This window comes from Lemur catta, chromosome 1 (assembly GCF_020740605.2).
Source record: "Lemur catta isolate mLemCat1 chromosome 1, mLemCat1.pri, whole genome shotgun sequence".
Lineage (NCBI taxonomy): Eukaryota > Metazoa > Chordata > Mammalia > Primates > Lemuridae > Lemur > Lemur catta.
In genome coordinates this window covers 76058322-76071480 of record NC_059128.1, presented here as the reverse complement: position 1 = coordinate 76071480, position 13159 = coordinate 76058322, and the positions used below count along the sequence as shown (strand labels likewise).

Below are 13159 nucleotides of genomic sequence, written 5' to 3'. Positions count from 1 at the left end.
GCGGTCATCATGAGAAGGATCAGACCTTTGTTGGACTTCTTTACACTTACTTTCCAGCTTGGTACTGTTTTGAGTTTTAATTACTCTTGGTGGTGGTGGGTAGGCCGGACCTCACAGTCTGAACCCGCTGTAGCGGTGGCGGTGGCGGTGGCGAGGTGGCGAGGTGGCGAGGTGGCAGGCTTCAAGGCCTTCAGAGCTGCAGTCTGTAAAGGGGGTGGGTTGGGGAGCTGGAAGTAATGACAGGGCCTGGCCCGGGGCAGCTCACTTTCAGCCTCAGAGCCTACCGGTGGGAACGTCAACCCGGAGGCGGCTTCTTGGCCTCTATCCCCCTGGCTGACCCTCCATTCCAGCCCCTGCGGTACAGGCCGAGCCACTCTGCCCCAACAGCTCTGCTCTGGGACTCAGCGCCTTGTGTTTTCACTAACAATAGTATTGATTGAGCACTCATTGGGGATAGGAACACTTAATATCGAACATGATCCTGACGGGTTATTTTTTTTTTTTAAAGAGGGGGAATTTGTGGCTCAGAGGAGTTAATGGCATAGCCCTAGGTAGTAGGTGGTGGAGCTGGGATATGAACCCTACATCTACCTGGGGACCTTGTGTTCTCCCTCAGGTCTGTAGAAAGTCCGGAAGCCCTACAGCTGCCTGTGCTCCAGTGGCTAAGCCCCTACGCTGGCCAAGAAACTCCATTTCCAGGTTCTGCTCCAGGTGAGGCACTGGGGCTGGCCTGTGGAAGCTCATAGAGAAGATAGGCTGCCTTCTGGCCCTCCCTTAGCACTGCCATTCCCCCTAGCCCTCTACCTCCCCAGCCTCCCAACGCATACACACCCCACCAAAGGAGCTCAGCAGCCCCCTTTAGTCCAGGAAATCTGGGAAAAAAAATCTGAGCTGGGGTCAATGGCTTCCTAGAGCTGCTGGAACGCAGCCACCCATAGTCACCCAAAACAGTCTCCCCTCCTGGAGAAGCCTGGCCAGGGAAATAAAAGTTGACCAACCCAGTACCCTTCTCCCCTCCACTTGTGCCCCAGGTAACCAGCTAGCTTGCTTCCCAGAGACAGGTAGCAAGTGGCTGCTCCACAGCAAGTGGGTACTGAGAGATAAGCAAGTTTTCTTGTCATCTGCCCAAGAATCCCTGCTCTCTCGGGCCCACCGCTCCCAACTATCAGGTAGTGGGAATGATAGGGGGCTGGAGAAAACCTGATTGCACCATTTGTGGGGTAAGCTGGGCACTCACCTCTTCAACACCAGAGGCAGTCTTGGTTGGACCTGGCTCCTACATTTCCAGGATCTTCTTGCTTCCTAGCTAAAATATGGTCAGAGACTGGGCGTTGTGGCTCAGGCCTATAATCCTTGCACTTTAGGAGGCAGAGGCAGGAGGATTGCCTGACCCCAGGAGTTCAAGGCTGCAGTGAGCTATGATGATGCCACTGCATTCCTGCTGGGTGACAGAGCGAGTTTCCTGTCTTAAAAAAAAAAGAAAGAAAAAAATATGGTCAGAAAGAGTTTTGAGACATAGCTTTGGGCACTGAGGGTGGGGAGCTCTTACAGATCTCCCCAGCTTCTGAGCCTGAAGAAAGGACATCATTTCCTCCATAGCCACACTCACAGCCCCTGGAGCTGCCCCTTCACACTCATGATAGGCAGGAAACAGGAGAGCAAAGGAACTGTGCCTAGGCCAATCAATGTTGGAAGGACCAGAGTTAGGCAGTGTATAGGGCCTATCTATCTCTGTTAAGGCTTGTTAGTCTGTTACTAAGATACGAAGTAAACCAGAATTGGAGGTTACCCTGGTCTAGGCAACTACTCTACCAGAGAGGCTTCTGGGGAACCAGGCTGCTAGAGTTAACAACAGCCACTTTTGGGTGGGGTGTGGTGGCTCAGGCCTGTAATCTTAGCACTCTGGGAGGTCCAGGTGGGAGGGTCACTTGAGGTCAGGAGTTTGAGACCAGCCTGAGCAAGAGCAAGACCCTGTCTCTACTAAAAATAGAAAGAAATTTGCCGTGCATGGTGGCACATGCCTATAGTCCCAATTACTTGGGAGGCTGAGGCAGGATTGCTTGAGCCCAGCAGTTTGAGGTTTCTGTGAGCTAGGCTGAAGCCACAGCACTCTAACCTGGGCTCTGAGACTCTGTCTTAAACAAAACAAAACAAAACAAAACAAAAAAACAGCCACTTTCACTTTGGGGGATATAGAGGGAAGAGAAGGGGAAGGAAGGAGTGAGAGAGGTCCTTTTGGACTTCCAAAACATGGCTTTGAGAGTTGCCCCTCAGGATGCAATCCTAACACTAAATCTGATCCCCTTGTCAAAATGGCATAAAGTTTATTTACAAATCTCTGTACAGTTTTGATTGACAAGTCAGGACTTCACAGAAACAAAAACATTATTTTTGATGGGAAGTTGCAGGCAGTACACTTTCCCTGAACTTGTCAGAAGCAAGACAGACCTATGGCATATGGACACTGGCCTTTTTGCTTCTTGGAATGAACTGAAAAATATACAAAAAACAATCTTGGGTGCTGTACCCTTCAACATTGAAACCACATTGGTGGGAAGGCAGGGCCCACTGAAGCAATTCCCCAGCACAAGAAACACTGTGAACCACCAAGAACCCAGAGCTGGTGGGACAAAGCCAATGTCTTACACCTGGCCGAATCTTGGTTCACAGGCCCTGCCTCAGCTGAGACTGGAGACAAGTCCTTAGTCTTGATCTCAATCACCAAGTAGGTCACTCAGGTGGTGAGTTAACTTCCAGTCTTCTTTGGTTGGCTTTTCTCCCTGCTCTGTGCTTTGGCATCTCAGAATGGTTTCAGCGCTGCATGTGGAGATGTAGTGGCAAAGTGGCTACAGTGTGATGCAGTTTTAATAAAAATTTTATTACACAGCCATAATGTAATTGACACTTCTCCAAATCCAAACGATACTAAATACAGATCTACATGGTGGATCAGAATGACTCCAGCAAATTATCTGGATTCTATAATTTTATGTCTTTTAAAACCAGAAAGAAAAAAGTCCAAGGTCTTCATGATAGGAGAGGTCCCAGCAGCTCCAGGACTCTGCCGGAGTCCAGGCAATGTTTAACAGTCTGTGATTCCACATTTACACAATAGTCTATAAAGAGTTCTGGTCAATGGACTATTCAAGTATATATGATTTTAATGAGTCCATCACCACTCCTTTGCCCGACTGAACTGTGTCACAGCTACCACATAGCTGTGTTACAGTCATATTTGTCAATTTTACACAATCACAATACTTTAAAACCATCCATTGCTGCTTTTTTTAAAAATAAAAAAATGTAAACTAAGTTAAAGCAACACTGAGGCTCTACTAAACCCAGAAGAGTTACCAAGTTCATTTTTATGTTTAAATACAACTTAACTCCATGATTTCCCATCACCCCCTTCCTTATACAAAAGTAGGGTGAAGAAACACAAAGCAGAGCTTGTAGATTCCTCTCCCTCTTGTGGAAAGCGGCAGCTCTCAGCTGTTTCTTTAGCTTAGTTCTTGGTATATATAGTCAGCTGTACTTTGTTCTGAAAAGATTTGTTAAATGCCACTCTTATTTACACTTGGAGCTTTACACCTGAGAATGATTATCAAGCAGTCAGCTTATCTCTTTTCAAACATTTCATAAAGACATACACACCCCTTTGCTGGCTTCGCCCTAGCTGCACAACAATATATATGCTTACCATATATATATATGTATACATACACACGAAACTGCACATGCTTGTAACATTTGCAACCTATATCATTTTGTGTTTGCTCTCCACATTCATGATGACTAATTTCTCTTAAAAACAAAATGTTATTCTTGCCAAAACAGCAAAACAGAATCACTAGGAAGAGACAGGTACACTGGGTGAGAAAAAGACATATCCTATGTTTAGCCAAGAAGCTGTGGGCTGTAGCCACGGGGTGAGCAAGACACCTTCACTGCCCTCCCTGGGACCTGGCCCTAAGCTTCCCTCCCACCTTCCAGGACACAGCCTGCAGGGCAGGGGGCTAAACTGGGGAATTTTCTCCAAGATGGGAAGTGATGGGGAAGAGGAGGGAGGGAGGGGAAGTTACACAGCTACAGCAGTCAGGCCTGTTTAGTAAGAAGAATCACATTTAATGAGTTTCTTTCTTGCAGTTTCAGATGCTCAAGTACAGCTGAAAAAAATCTGAAACAGCCATAGACCCATGACAGACTGATACAAAGAGTACTGCATTTTAAAAAAATGATAAAAAAATCCACACACTTACATACACATACATACACACTCTCTCTCTTTCTCTCTCTCTCTCTCAAATTAGACCCCCACCCTCCCCACAAATGTACACTTTTTGGAAACTAAATTGGTTTTTGAAAGCCCCTCTTCCACAGAGGCAGGAAGAAGAGAAAGATGAGGAGTGAGGAAGGAGGACTGCAGGTGCCCAATCCCTGCTCCCTCCACAAGGGTCAGGTGCCAATGTTCAATGGTTGGGTCCAAGGCAGTCTGCAGAGGGGACTGCCCAGTGCTGCTGCTATTGCCACCAAGGGCTCCAGCAAGAATCCCAGCTCCATGGTAATACTGAATGTGTGCAGAGTGGCCAATGAACTGTGCTGGTTAAAAAAAAAAACAAAAGGCAAACACAAATCTAAAGACATGAAGAAAGCCCAAGAGAGCCCAGATCCACCCTGGGTGGGGCCCGGGGGGCTGGTGGGAGATGGTGTGTAGACAAGGGAGATCTATACAGCAAATGGTTTATATTACAGATGACTGGCAGTTTAGAGTCTCTTCCCAGTTCTACTGCTGCTCCAGCCCAAAAAGGGCAAATCAAAGGAAAAGAGGAAAGGTGGGTCACTGTGATGGGGCATGCAGGGTCAGAAGCAGCAGGCTGGGTGCACTCAAATAAGCCCCCGTCGTTTCTTATAGTCTTCCAAGTTCAGAGATCTCCTTGGAGCCCCATCCTTGGCTGGCGGAGCCTTGGAGGTGATGGCCAAAGCCTTGGATTCTGTGGGAAAGAAGAGCAAATTGCCACCTCAAATACCTACAAAGTCCTTTTAGTCTTGTGCGTCACTCCTTCAGGGAGCCTTTCTGACTGCAGTCCTGTCCTCGCTGAAAACATACCTGCAGCCTGTTTTACCCTGGCCTCTATATATTCTGATGAGCAGACACCCTAACTTCTTCCCTAAAATCAGGCCTCCTTGGTGCCCGAGACAGCCAAGGATCTATCTGGTCCTTGGCCCTCACCAGGCCCACACCTTCACTTACCTGAGCTAGGAACTTGTAAATCAATCTTCACATCAAAATCATGTACTTTGAACAGGTCTTCTGAGAGGTCACTGGCTGATTTAGAATTCAAATCTTTATCCTTGCCCTGACCCTGCAATGTGAAGAGGAAAACTAATTATAAGAGCATAAATGCAAGTGGATTTTTAGAAGCAGCAGCCACTAATGGTAAAAGCTCTTGCTCAAGTTCATTAGATTTTCCTATTAAGGCCCTTTTGTGATTCCTTCTCTCAGAGGGAGGACAGGCAAGGCCACGGACAAAGAGCGTTCTCTTCTGAAGGCTAAAAGCAAAGAGGAGAGGGCAGGCTTGTGTCTGTGGGATGCGGGTAGAAAAGGTGGGCTTAAGACAACAGGCCACCTTTTGACCCAAGATTTCAGGAATTCCTGGGACAGTTTAGGCTATACAAGAAAAGTCCTAACTTAGGCAGAAAACTGCTTCTAAATTTACCATTTTCATTTTCAAAGGGCTTTCACTTTACAACATCTGATCTTTACATGTCAACTTCTCCTCCTAATTATCCTGTGACGTAGGTAGGGTAAACAGTATTATCACCATTTTACATATTAGAAAATGTGGCACAGAGGGCTAGAAGTCAGCTGCCCAAACACACAGTCAAGGCCCTAGGTAAGTAGTGGCGTTGGGTTTAGGATTTAGTTTTCCGACAAAAATTCAGTAGCTGCTGATTATATTTGTATACAACTGGGATGGAGAAAGAACTGCAAGTGGGAGTCCCTGTTCCTCCAGGTAAATCAAGCCCCAACCAGACAAGGTGCCTGCTTGGCGTCCTGGCCAGCATTCCTGCTGGGCAGGCCATAGGGTGGTACCGCACTTGCCTTGCTCATTTCCTTTGGAGCATCTGGTAATACTCCAGAACCGTATTTTGCATTCAGCTGGGCCAAGATAGCAGCTTGAACAGCTGGGTCCCTGGACTGAGGGAGAAAATAAGTTATTTTAGAGATTGTTCAACACTCAGAGTCCTACTGCCAGATTCTTTCCCACCTACCACACTAACATCACAGGCACCATAGCAAACCCATCAGCAGCTCAGTGGGGTTTTCCTCAAGGCAGAAAAAAATGGGCAATTAAAAACTTTAAAGCCCAGCCCAGCCAGGCTCTAGCTAAGGGACACATTCCTAATGTCTGCTGCACTGTAAGCCCACCCTGTTGGGTGGTTAGTCCCTAGGTTTTTATAAATTCATGCCAGGTCTTCACTACCTATATGCCCTATAGCAAGATAAAAAAGGAAGTGTCCAGGCCCAAGAGCTTAAGGCAAGCAAATCCCAGCTAAGAAAACATTATTTTTAACTTCTTTATTAATTTCCTAATGGAATTCATTTTATGTCCTAGAATCTAGGTCCTGACTAAAGACGTCCTCTTTAGGCACTCACATTAGAAACGATGGTAGGTTTGCACTGCCGCCTGGTAAAAGGATCCATCTGTTGGTTTTTCATGTTGTGACTTTCAGCCTGAAACAGACAGCATGCACTGCAGGACTGCATCTCCATTCCCCTCCTCTCATTCATCATAAGCTCACATGTAAATAAGAGTCTTTGCAAAGGATTGAAAAAAATAAAAAGCTGTCTATTATCTTTTTCCCTTCAAGAACATCAGAGTAATTATGAGGGCAACAACCAAAAAGTAGAAATTGATAAAAATGAACACCTATGCAGTAGAATCTACGGGTGGGGAGGGGTAAGACAGGGCAGAAGACTCTGTTTTTCATTATGATCTAGTAAATTACATAGGTGTATGTGGGCACACAGAGAGAGCATGTGTACACTAAGTGTACATGTTATTTCACTAATTGAAAAAACGAACTTGAACAAGATATAGAAAAGATTTCATATCATCTTATTAATTTTTTTTTCAGTGATTCAGATAAAGTTGTCTTACTCACCACCAGGGCCTTCTCAGACTCTACAATGTTCCACTCCCGGTTCCGCTGGTTGATGTAACTATGGGGTAAGAGGAGGGAGGGAGCCATTAAGCCCTGACCCCAGAGCTCTGTGCGTCAGTGCAGTGCTATGTGTGCCGGCCACAGGCTTGCCTAATAATTCTGGCCAAGGTCTGTGGGCCAAGGATAGGGGACAACCAAAACATGCTCAGTAACACACCTGATAGCAGATATGTTCTTGGTCCGCTGGCGGTCCAGGGCCTCTGCCCGCTCCTCCAGCTCATTCAGCTGGTCTTGGATTTGCTTGGCCTTGTCCTGATCCCCCAGGTCCTCAGCCATGGCCTGTGCACAGAGAGATGTGTGAATTCTTGGCTATAACTGGTTCTATATATCAAGTGTCCCCTTACTTCCAGCACAGGTAAGACATCTTATGTGATGAACAAATGACAGGAGATGTGAAAGAATACCAAAGAAGTACCTTACAAATACAAGATATAATTTTTTTTTGTTTATTTTTTTCTTTTTTCTTTTCTTTTTTTTTAAAATGGAGACGGGGTCTCAACTCTTGCTCAGGCTAGTCTCAAACTCCTGAGCACAAGCAGTCCTCCCACCACAGCCTCCCAGAGTGCTAGGATTACACGTGTGAGCCACCATGCCTGGCCAAGATGCAATTTTTATTATAGTAGTACACAGTACAGTAGTAACACCTTCCCATATAGCTACCTGGCTCTGGGCCACTAGTGGCAGTGATATGTAACATTTACCTTAAAACCCAGGTCCCATATGGCTAAACCACCATAACAAGGCTCACCCCACCCTGGTGTGAAGAATGAAAAACCACCAGCTGCAGCTGAGCTTGACAATGTCATTTGTCTGTTCAGACTCAGTACTGGATTCTACCCTGAGGTCTATTTTATTACACATGAAACTAAAGTGACTAGAAAGTAAGGAGAATGCAACAAATACGATCAGTTTCAATTTATAGAAAGGAAAATGGCCAAGGAATGCTGCCCAGGTGCCAAGAACATACTGTGTTGCTTATAATTGAGCCCAGAATTTTCTCTCCCAATACTGCCACCACTAACTCAGCAGAAGATGAACAAGTTTGATCTCCACCTGTCCACACAGGATGGGGAAGGGGGCCCGAATGCAAGTCCTTACCTTTTCCTTTAGCAGCTGGGTCTTCTTCATAGCATAGTTGGGTGGAGCTTTTCTGAACCTTTCTTTCTCTTTTACAATCTGTACCAGAGAGGAGATACCAGCAGTGAGGTATTCCTAAACTATTTTTGTAGACAGGCTAAGTGAGCCCATTTTGGAGACAAGCAGCTAGTTAAAAGGGGGCTGCTCTTCCTATAGCAGTGTCATGTCCCAGAGAGAGAGAGAGAGCGAGTTCATTCCAAGGGATACTATGCTGCTTCCAGGGTCACGGAGATTCTTCTGGGACAGTCTGAAGGAACATGCACCAATAAACAGCAGCAGCCCAAGGGCCTGGTACTGTAAGGCTACCCACTGTCCAAGAGAACAGAGATCAAAGAATTTTACCAAAATATTTTGGAGGAAGAAAACTCTTGAAGGACCAAGCCTAGCAGAATATAGATCCCTGAACCCTGAGTACATTTTAGTCTACATAGTCTCATCTGAACCCTGAATACACTTTAATCTATGTAGTCTCATCTATAGGTGAGAATGTACAGAGAAAAGCTTGATGAACTATACATAATAACACAGCAATATTAGTATTCCCTCTTCTTTATGCATAACTAAAAATGTCAAGATACAGGGAAAGAAAAGAAAATCACGATCTTCTCTAAACACTGGTTCTTAATGAGCCTCCAGGCTCTGAAGTATCAGGTTTCTTACCTCTTCAATGTCCTGATCATTGAATTTATAATTAAGAGCTTCTTTAATAGATAATTCCTTTTTATTGATTTCATCTAGGGTAGGCAACTGCATGCCAGCAGAAAACATCTGGACCAAAACATGATAAAAGGTTATTAGTAAGGGATTTTGGAAAGATGCTCTCAGGGTTCACGAACAACTACTAGGTAGTCTAGCCACTTACCGCTTCTTTCCATTTCATAAATTCACTTTCAGTGAATTCTTGGTTTGAGACAAACTCTAGGCGGAACACGCGCTGATCATTGCCATGCCTGAGTAAAAGAGAGATAGCACCTCTAAGAATGTGAATGTTCCCGTGGATGCCCTTTTTGGCCTCCACCCATCTGCACCCAGATGCTCAAATAAACAGCATTATTAAGAAAGAAAAGAAAAGAAAGGAGAGAGGAGGGGAGGGGAGGAGAGGGGAGGGGAGGGGAGGGGAGGAGAGGAGAGGAGAGGAGAGGAGAGGAGAGGAGAGGAGAGGAGAGGAGAGGAGAGGAGAGGAGAGGAGAGGAGAGGAGAGGAGAAGAGAAAAAAGAAAAGGGAGGGAGGGGGGGGAGGGGAGGAAAGTGCATGTTGACTATAGTACCAGCAAAGCAATCTACTAGTGTACTACCTATCTCTACTGTCTCTGTGGTTCTCAATCCTGACTACTCTTTCTTTAGAGTCACCTAGGAAGACTTATACAAATTCCAATGCTAAAGCACCACCTTAGATCAACTCAATTAGAATTTCTGGGAATAAGAACCAGGAACAAGAGTTAAAAAAACAAAACCAAAACCAAATGAAAAAACTTCCTAGGTTGTTTTAATGGGCAGCCAGAGTTAAAAATCACAAAGCTAGCACTGGAAACCAAATGGACTTGCTTAGTGCTTCAAAAGTCAATGTACAGGCTGGGCGCGGTGGCTCACACCTGTAATCCTAGCCCTCTGGGAGGCGGAGGCGGGTGGATCACTCGAGGTCAGGAGCTCAAGACCAGTCTGAGCGAGACCTCGTCTCTACTAAAAATAGAAAGAAATTATCTGGCCAACTAAAATATATATATATAGAAAAAATTAGCTGGGCATGGTGGCGCATGCCTGTAGTCCCAGCTACCCGGGAGGCTGAGGCAGTAGGATCGCTTAAGCCCAGGAGTTTGAGGTTGCTGTGAGCTAGGCTGACGCCATGGCACTCCCTCTAGCCCGGGCAACAAAGTGAAACTCTGTCCCCAAAAAAAAAAAAAAAAGTCAATGTACCATAAAATCCTTGATAAGTCAATCAGCATCAAGAATATGCCATGGAGCCTGGAGCAGTGGTGTGTGCCATAGCCCCAGCTACTCGGGAGGCTGAGGTGGGAGGATCACTGAGCCCAACAATTTGAGGCTGTAGTAAGTTATAATCGCACCTGTGAACAGCCACTGCACCCCAGCGTGGGCCACACAGGGAGATCCCATCTCTTTAAAAAAAATTTAAGGATATAGTTGTCTGAATGACAAGCAAACTCTATTCCCCAGAGAGGAAGAACACTGCCTTTCTACTGACCACTGTGTTGGCGAAGTTAAGTGGCTCAGCGCCATGCTCCTGGGGACTCTGCTTGTCAGGGCCACTCCCTACCCCTAGCTGGCCCCCTTTTTTTAACAGACCAAGGGAGATGATGGGGCAGGGACGGGAGAGGGGAATGGAGAGACCATGGAAACCAAATTAGGCCAGGGGACACCTGTGTCTACTAATTGCTATTTGATGGGTGATCCTGGCAAAACTACTTCCATTCCCTATACAGGGGTCTTTAGCATTCTCAAGCTTCAAGATGGCAAGGATTTGTGTATGTCTATTTTGTCCTCTCATTTATCGTGATGCCTGGCACATAGTACCTTCAGTAAATATCTGTTGAATGAATGACACTTTCATTTTACTGAAGAGGGACTAAGTTCTGAAAGGTCATCGGACTCGTCAAAGATGAGATGAGTGAGCTGCATGATGGAGCCAGGGCCAGAAGCCCCCTGACCGCTTGCTAAAAAAATGCCTGCTTGCCCTGGGAGGAGGGTCTCTCACAACCCCACATCTCCCTTCTATTTGTCCTACCGCTTCATATCCCTGGTTCCCCCATAGGAGAGAATATCCTGCTTTCCCTCCAGGCAAAGATAGAATATAAGTGTCTCTCCAAGTGCTTCGTGGGGATGGCATAAATAGTGTTCACTGTATGAGAAGCATCACACTGAGAGAGCGTAACAGCCCAAACAGGCGGTGCCTGTTTGAAGTGGGAGCAGAAGCTGACATAGAAGTCTCTTACCGTAGTTGTAGCCCTTTGTTTGTTCTGGTGCCACCTAGCTGGTAAACTTTGGCAGTTTCCACAACACCCGTAATCTCAGCAACCTAAATGAAAGGACAGAGACTCAAATCAAAAACAGACTCATTCAGAGCTTTCCACACCACTCTTCCTTTGCCTCTATTTACCTGAACGCAGACAAGTGACCCTGTGCTGAGGTGAGCCCACAGCGGCCAGGTTTCTGAGCACCTTTCTAGGCTTAGACTTCAGATGGCCAAGCACAGACAGCCTTGTGCCCAGGGTAAGCAAGTGCCAGGGGAAGAGTCAGTTAGCCTAGTGAGGCCCATTAGAAGTTTTTCCTCCCACTATTTCTACCATACTAGGGCATGTACTTGGGATTTCTAAAGTTGATTTTTATCAACCAAATATGAGGACCACAGAGGTCAGCTTCTGTTGCCAAGCTTTTTAGGACATGGCATGGCTGCAGATCTTCATACAAAGAGATAAATACACATGTTAAAACCAGAAAAACTCAAAATAAAACAAAAACAAAATAAAACAAAACCAACAAAAAAATCAAATGGCTACGTTCCTGCTACTCAGACCATAGAAGCAGTGCTGGAACCAACATAACCATCTCTATTAGGTTGGAGTTACGTTTTTTGTTTTTTCTAACCTCAATACAATTCTCTGGTCTAGAAGTCACTTGGTATGCAACATGAAAAATTTTCATTCATTTATTTTTCAAATGAACAAATCCTCCACATTATGTAACTCCCAACAAATACTTCACAGATGTCTCCCTTCTCCCTTTTATACTGAAAGTAGATGGAGAAAACTATTCTAAATCCAAACCCACCAGACACTTGGACTCCATGTATTCTTCCTGGCATTAGGTCATGAATGATCTCTACTTACCTCAGATTCTCACTGCTCTACAGGCATCTCATTTGGAGTCTATTTTCTAGTCAAATTGTGGCAGAACAGTGACAACTTTGTTTAGTAGCTCCTACCCTCAGTACAGAATTATTATATTTAACACATGGACAATTGTCTAAGCAAAGAAATACCAACCCGGTAAACTGGTTTGCTGTTGTGGTTTCCAATGCCAATCCGTACAAAACATCCTGTGACAGTTTTAGCAAAGAAGGGCATATGACACCAACGTTCTAACTTATGGCGTGATAATCGAACCCGATTCAATTCTTCAGGTAAGGAAACTGGTTGTGATTTTGGAGGGATCTCTTCTTTCCTGTGAGGAAGAAGGGCGGGCAATGGAAAAAATGTTCATCATAAAAATAGAACAAAATAGAAAAATAATACCAACTTCTCAAAACTTAACCTCAACCAAAGTACATGTGATTAACCTAAGAGGAGAGATAAATAAAACACTGGGAAAGAGCTGTATTAGAATCCTGTTCCAAACCAGTGTGAACTATCTTGAATAGGGCCGCCACCCCAGATAACCAATCAGAGTGAGACAACAAATGAAAGCTCCAGGCCAATCTGAGAGAGACATGAAGTTGGTTCCTACCAGCCGGGGCCAGGTGAAATGTCCAAGGGTGTAGGCTAGCAGCCGGGGGCAGAATAAATGAATGGGCAGATGTGCTGAGGAACTCAGTTTAACAAACCAATGTTACCCAAAGTTAATGGCCCAAACAGGGAGATTTTGGAAACTATACCTAGCTTCACCATAAAGAACCACCAAAATGTACAAGAACAGCTTACTCCTCTTCTTCATCAGATGACGATGTTCGGGATGAGCGGTCTGACTTTTCACTAGACTTGTCATCCTCTTCCTCCTCCTCATCATCAGAGTAGACTTCGCTGGTTTTTAATGGCTGTTTTTTGGCGAGGAGCTCAGCTGGAAAG

At 45.3% G+C, this 13159-nt stretch overlaps 1 protein-coding gene across 2 annotated transcripts in view; it reads right to left on the bottom strand.

Annotated features, from left to right (window-relative positions):
- Positions 1-2857: 2857 nt before the first annotated feature.
- Positions 2858-13159, bottom strand: part of RTF1 (RTF1 homolog, Paf1/RNA polymerase II complex component) — a 54476-nt gene continuing 44174 nt past the window's right edge. For both annotated transcript variants that reach the window (XM_045537460.1, XM_045537506.1), the window contains 12 exons: positions 13016-13151; positions 12362-12539; positions 11312-11394; positions 9227-9314; positions 9025-9132; positions 8326-8403; positions 7385-7506; positions 7168-7225; positions 6659-6736; positions 6104-6199; positions 5252-5363; positions 2858-4991 (listed from right to left, as the gene is read on the bottom strand). In XM_045537460.1, coding sequence (XP_045393416.1) covers positions 4885-4991; positions 5252-5363; positions 6104-6199; positions 6659-6736; positions 7168-7225; positions 7385-7506; positions 8326-8403; positions 9025-9132; positions 9227-9314; positions 11312-11394; positions 12362-12539; positions 13016-13151 — 1244 coding nt within the window. In that variant the 3' untranslated portion in view covers positions 2858-4884. The remainder of the gene's footprint in view (positions 4992-5251; positions 5364-6103; positions 6200-6658; positions 6737-7167; positions 7226-7384; positions 7507-8325; positions 8404-9024; positions 9133-9226; positions 9315-11311; positions 11395-12361; positions 12540-13015; positions 13152-13159) is intronic.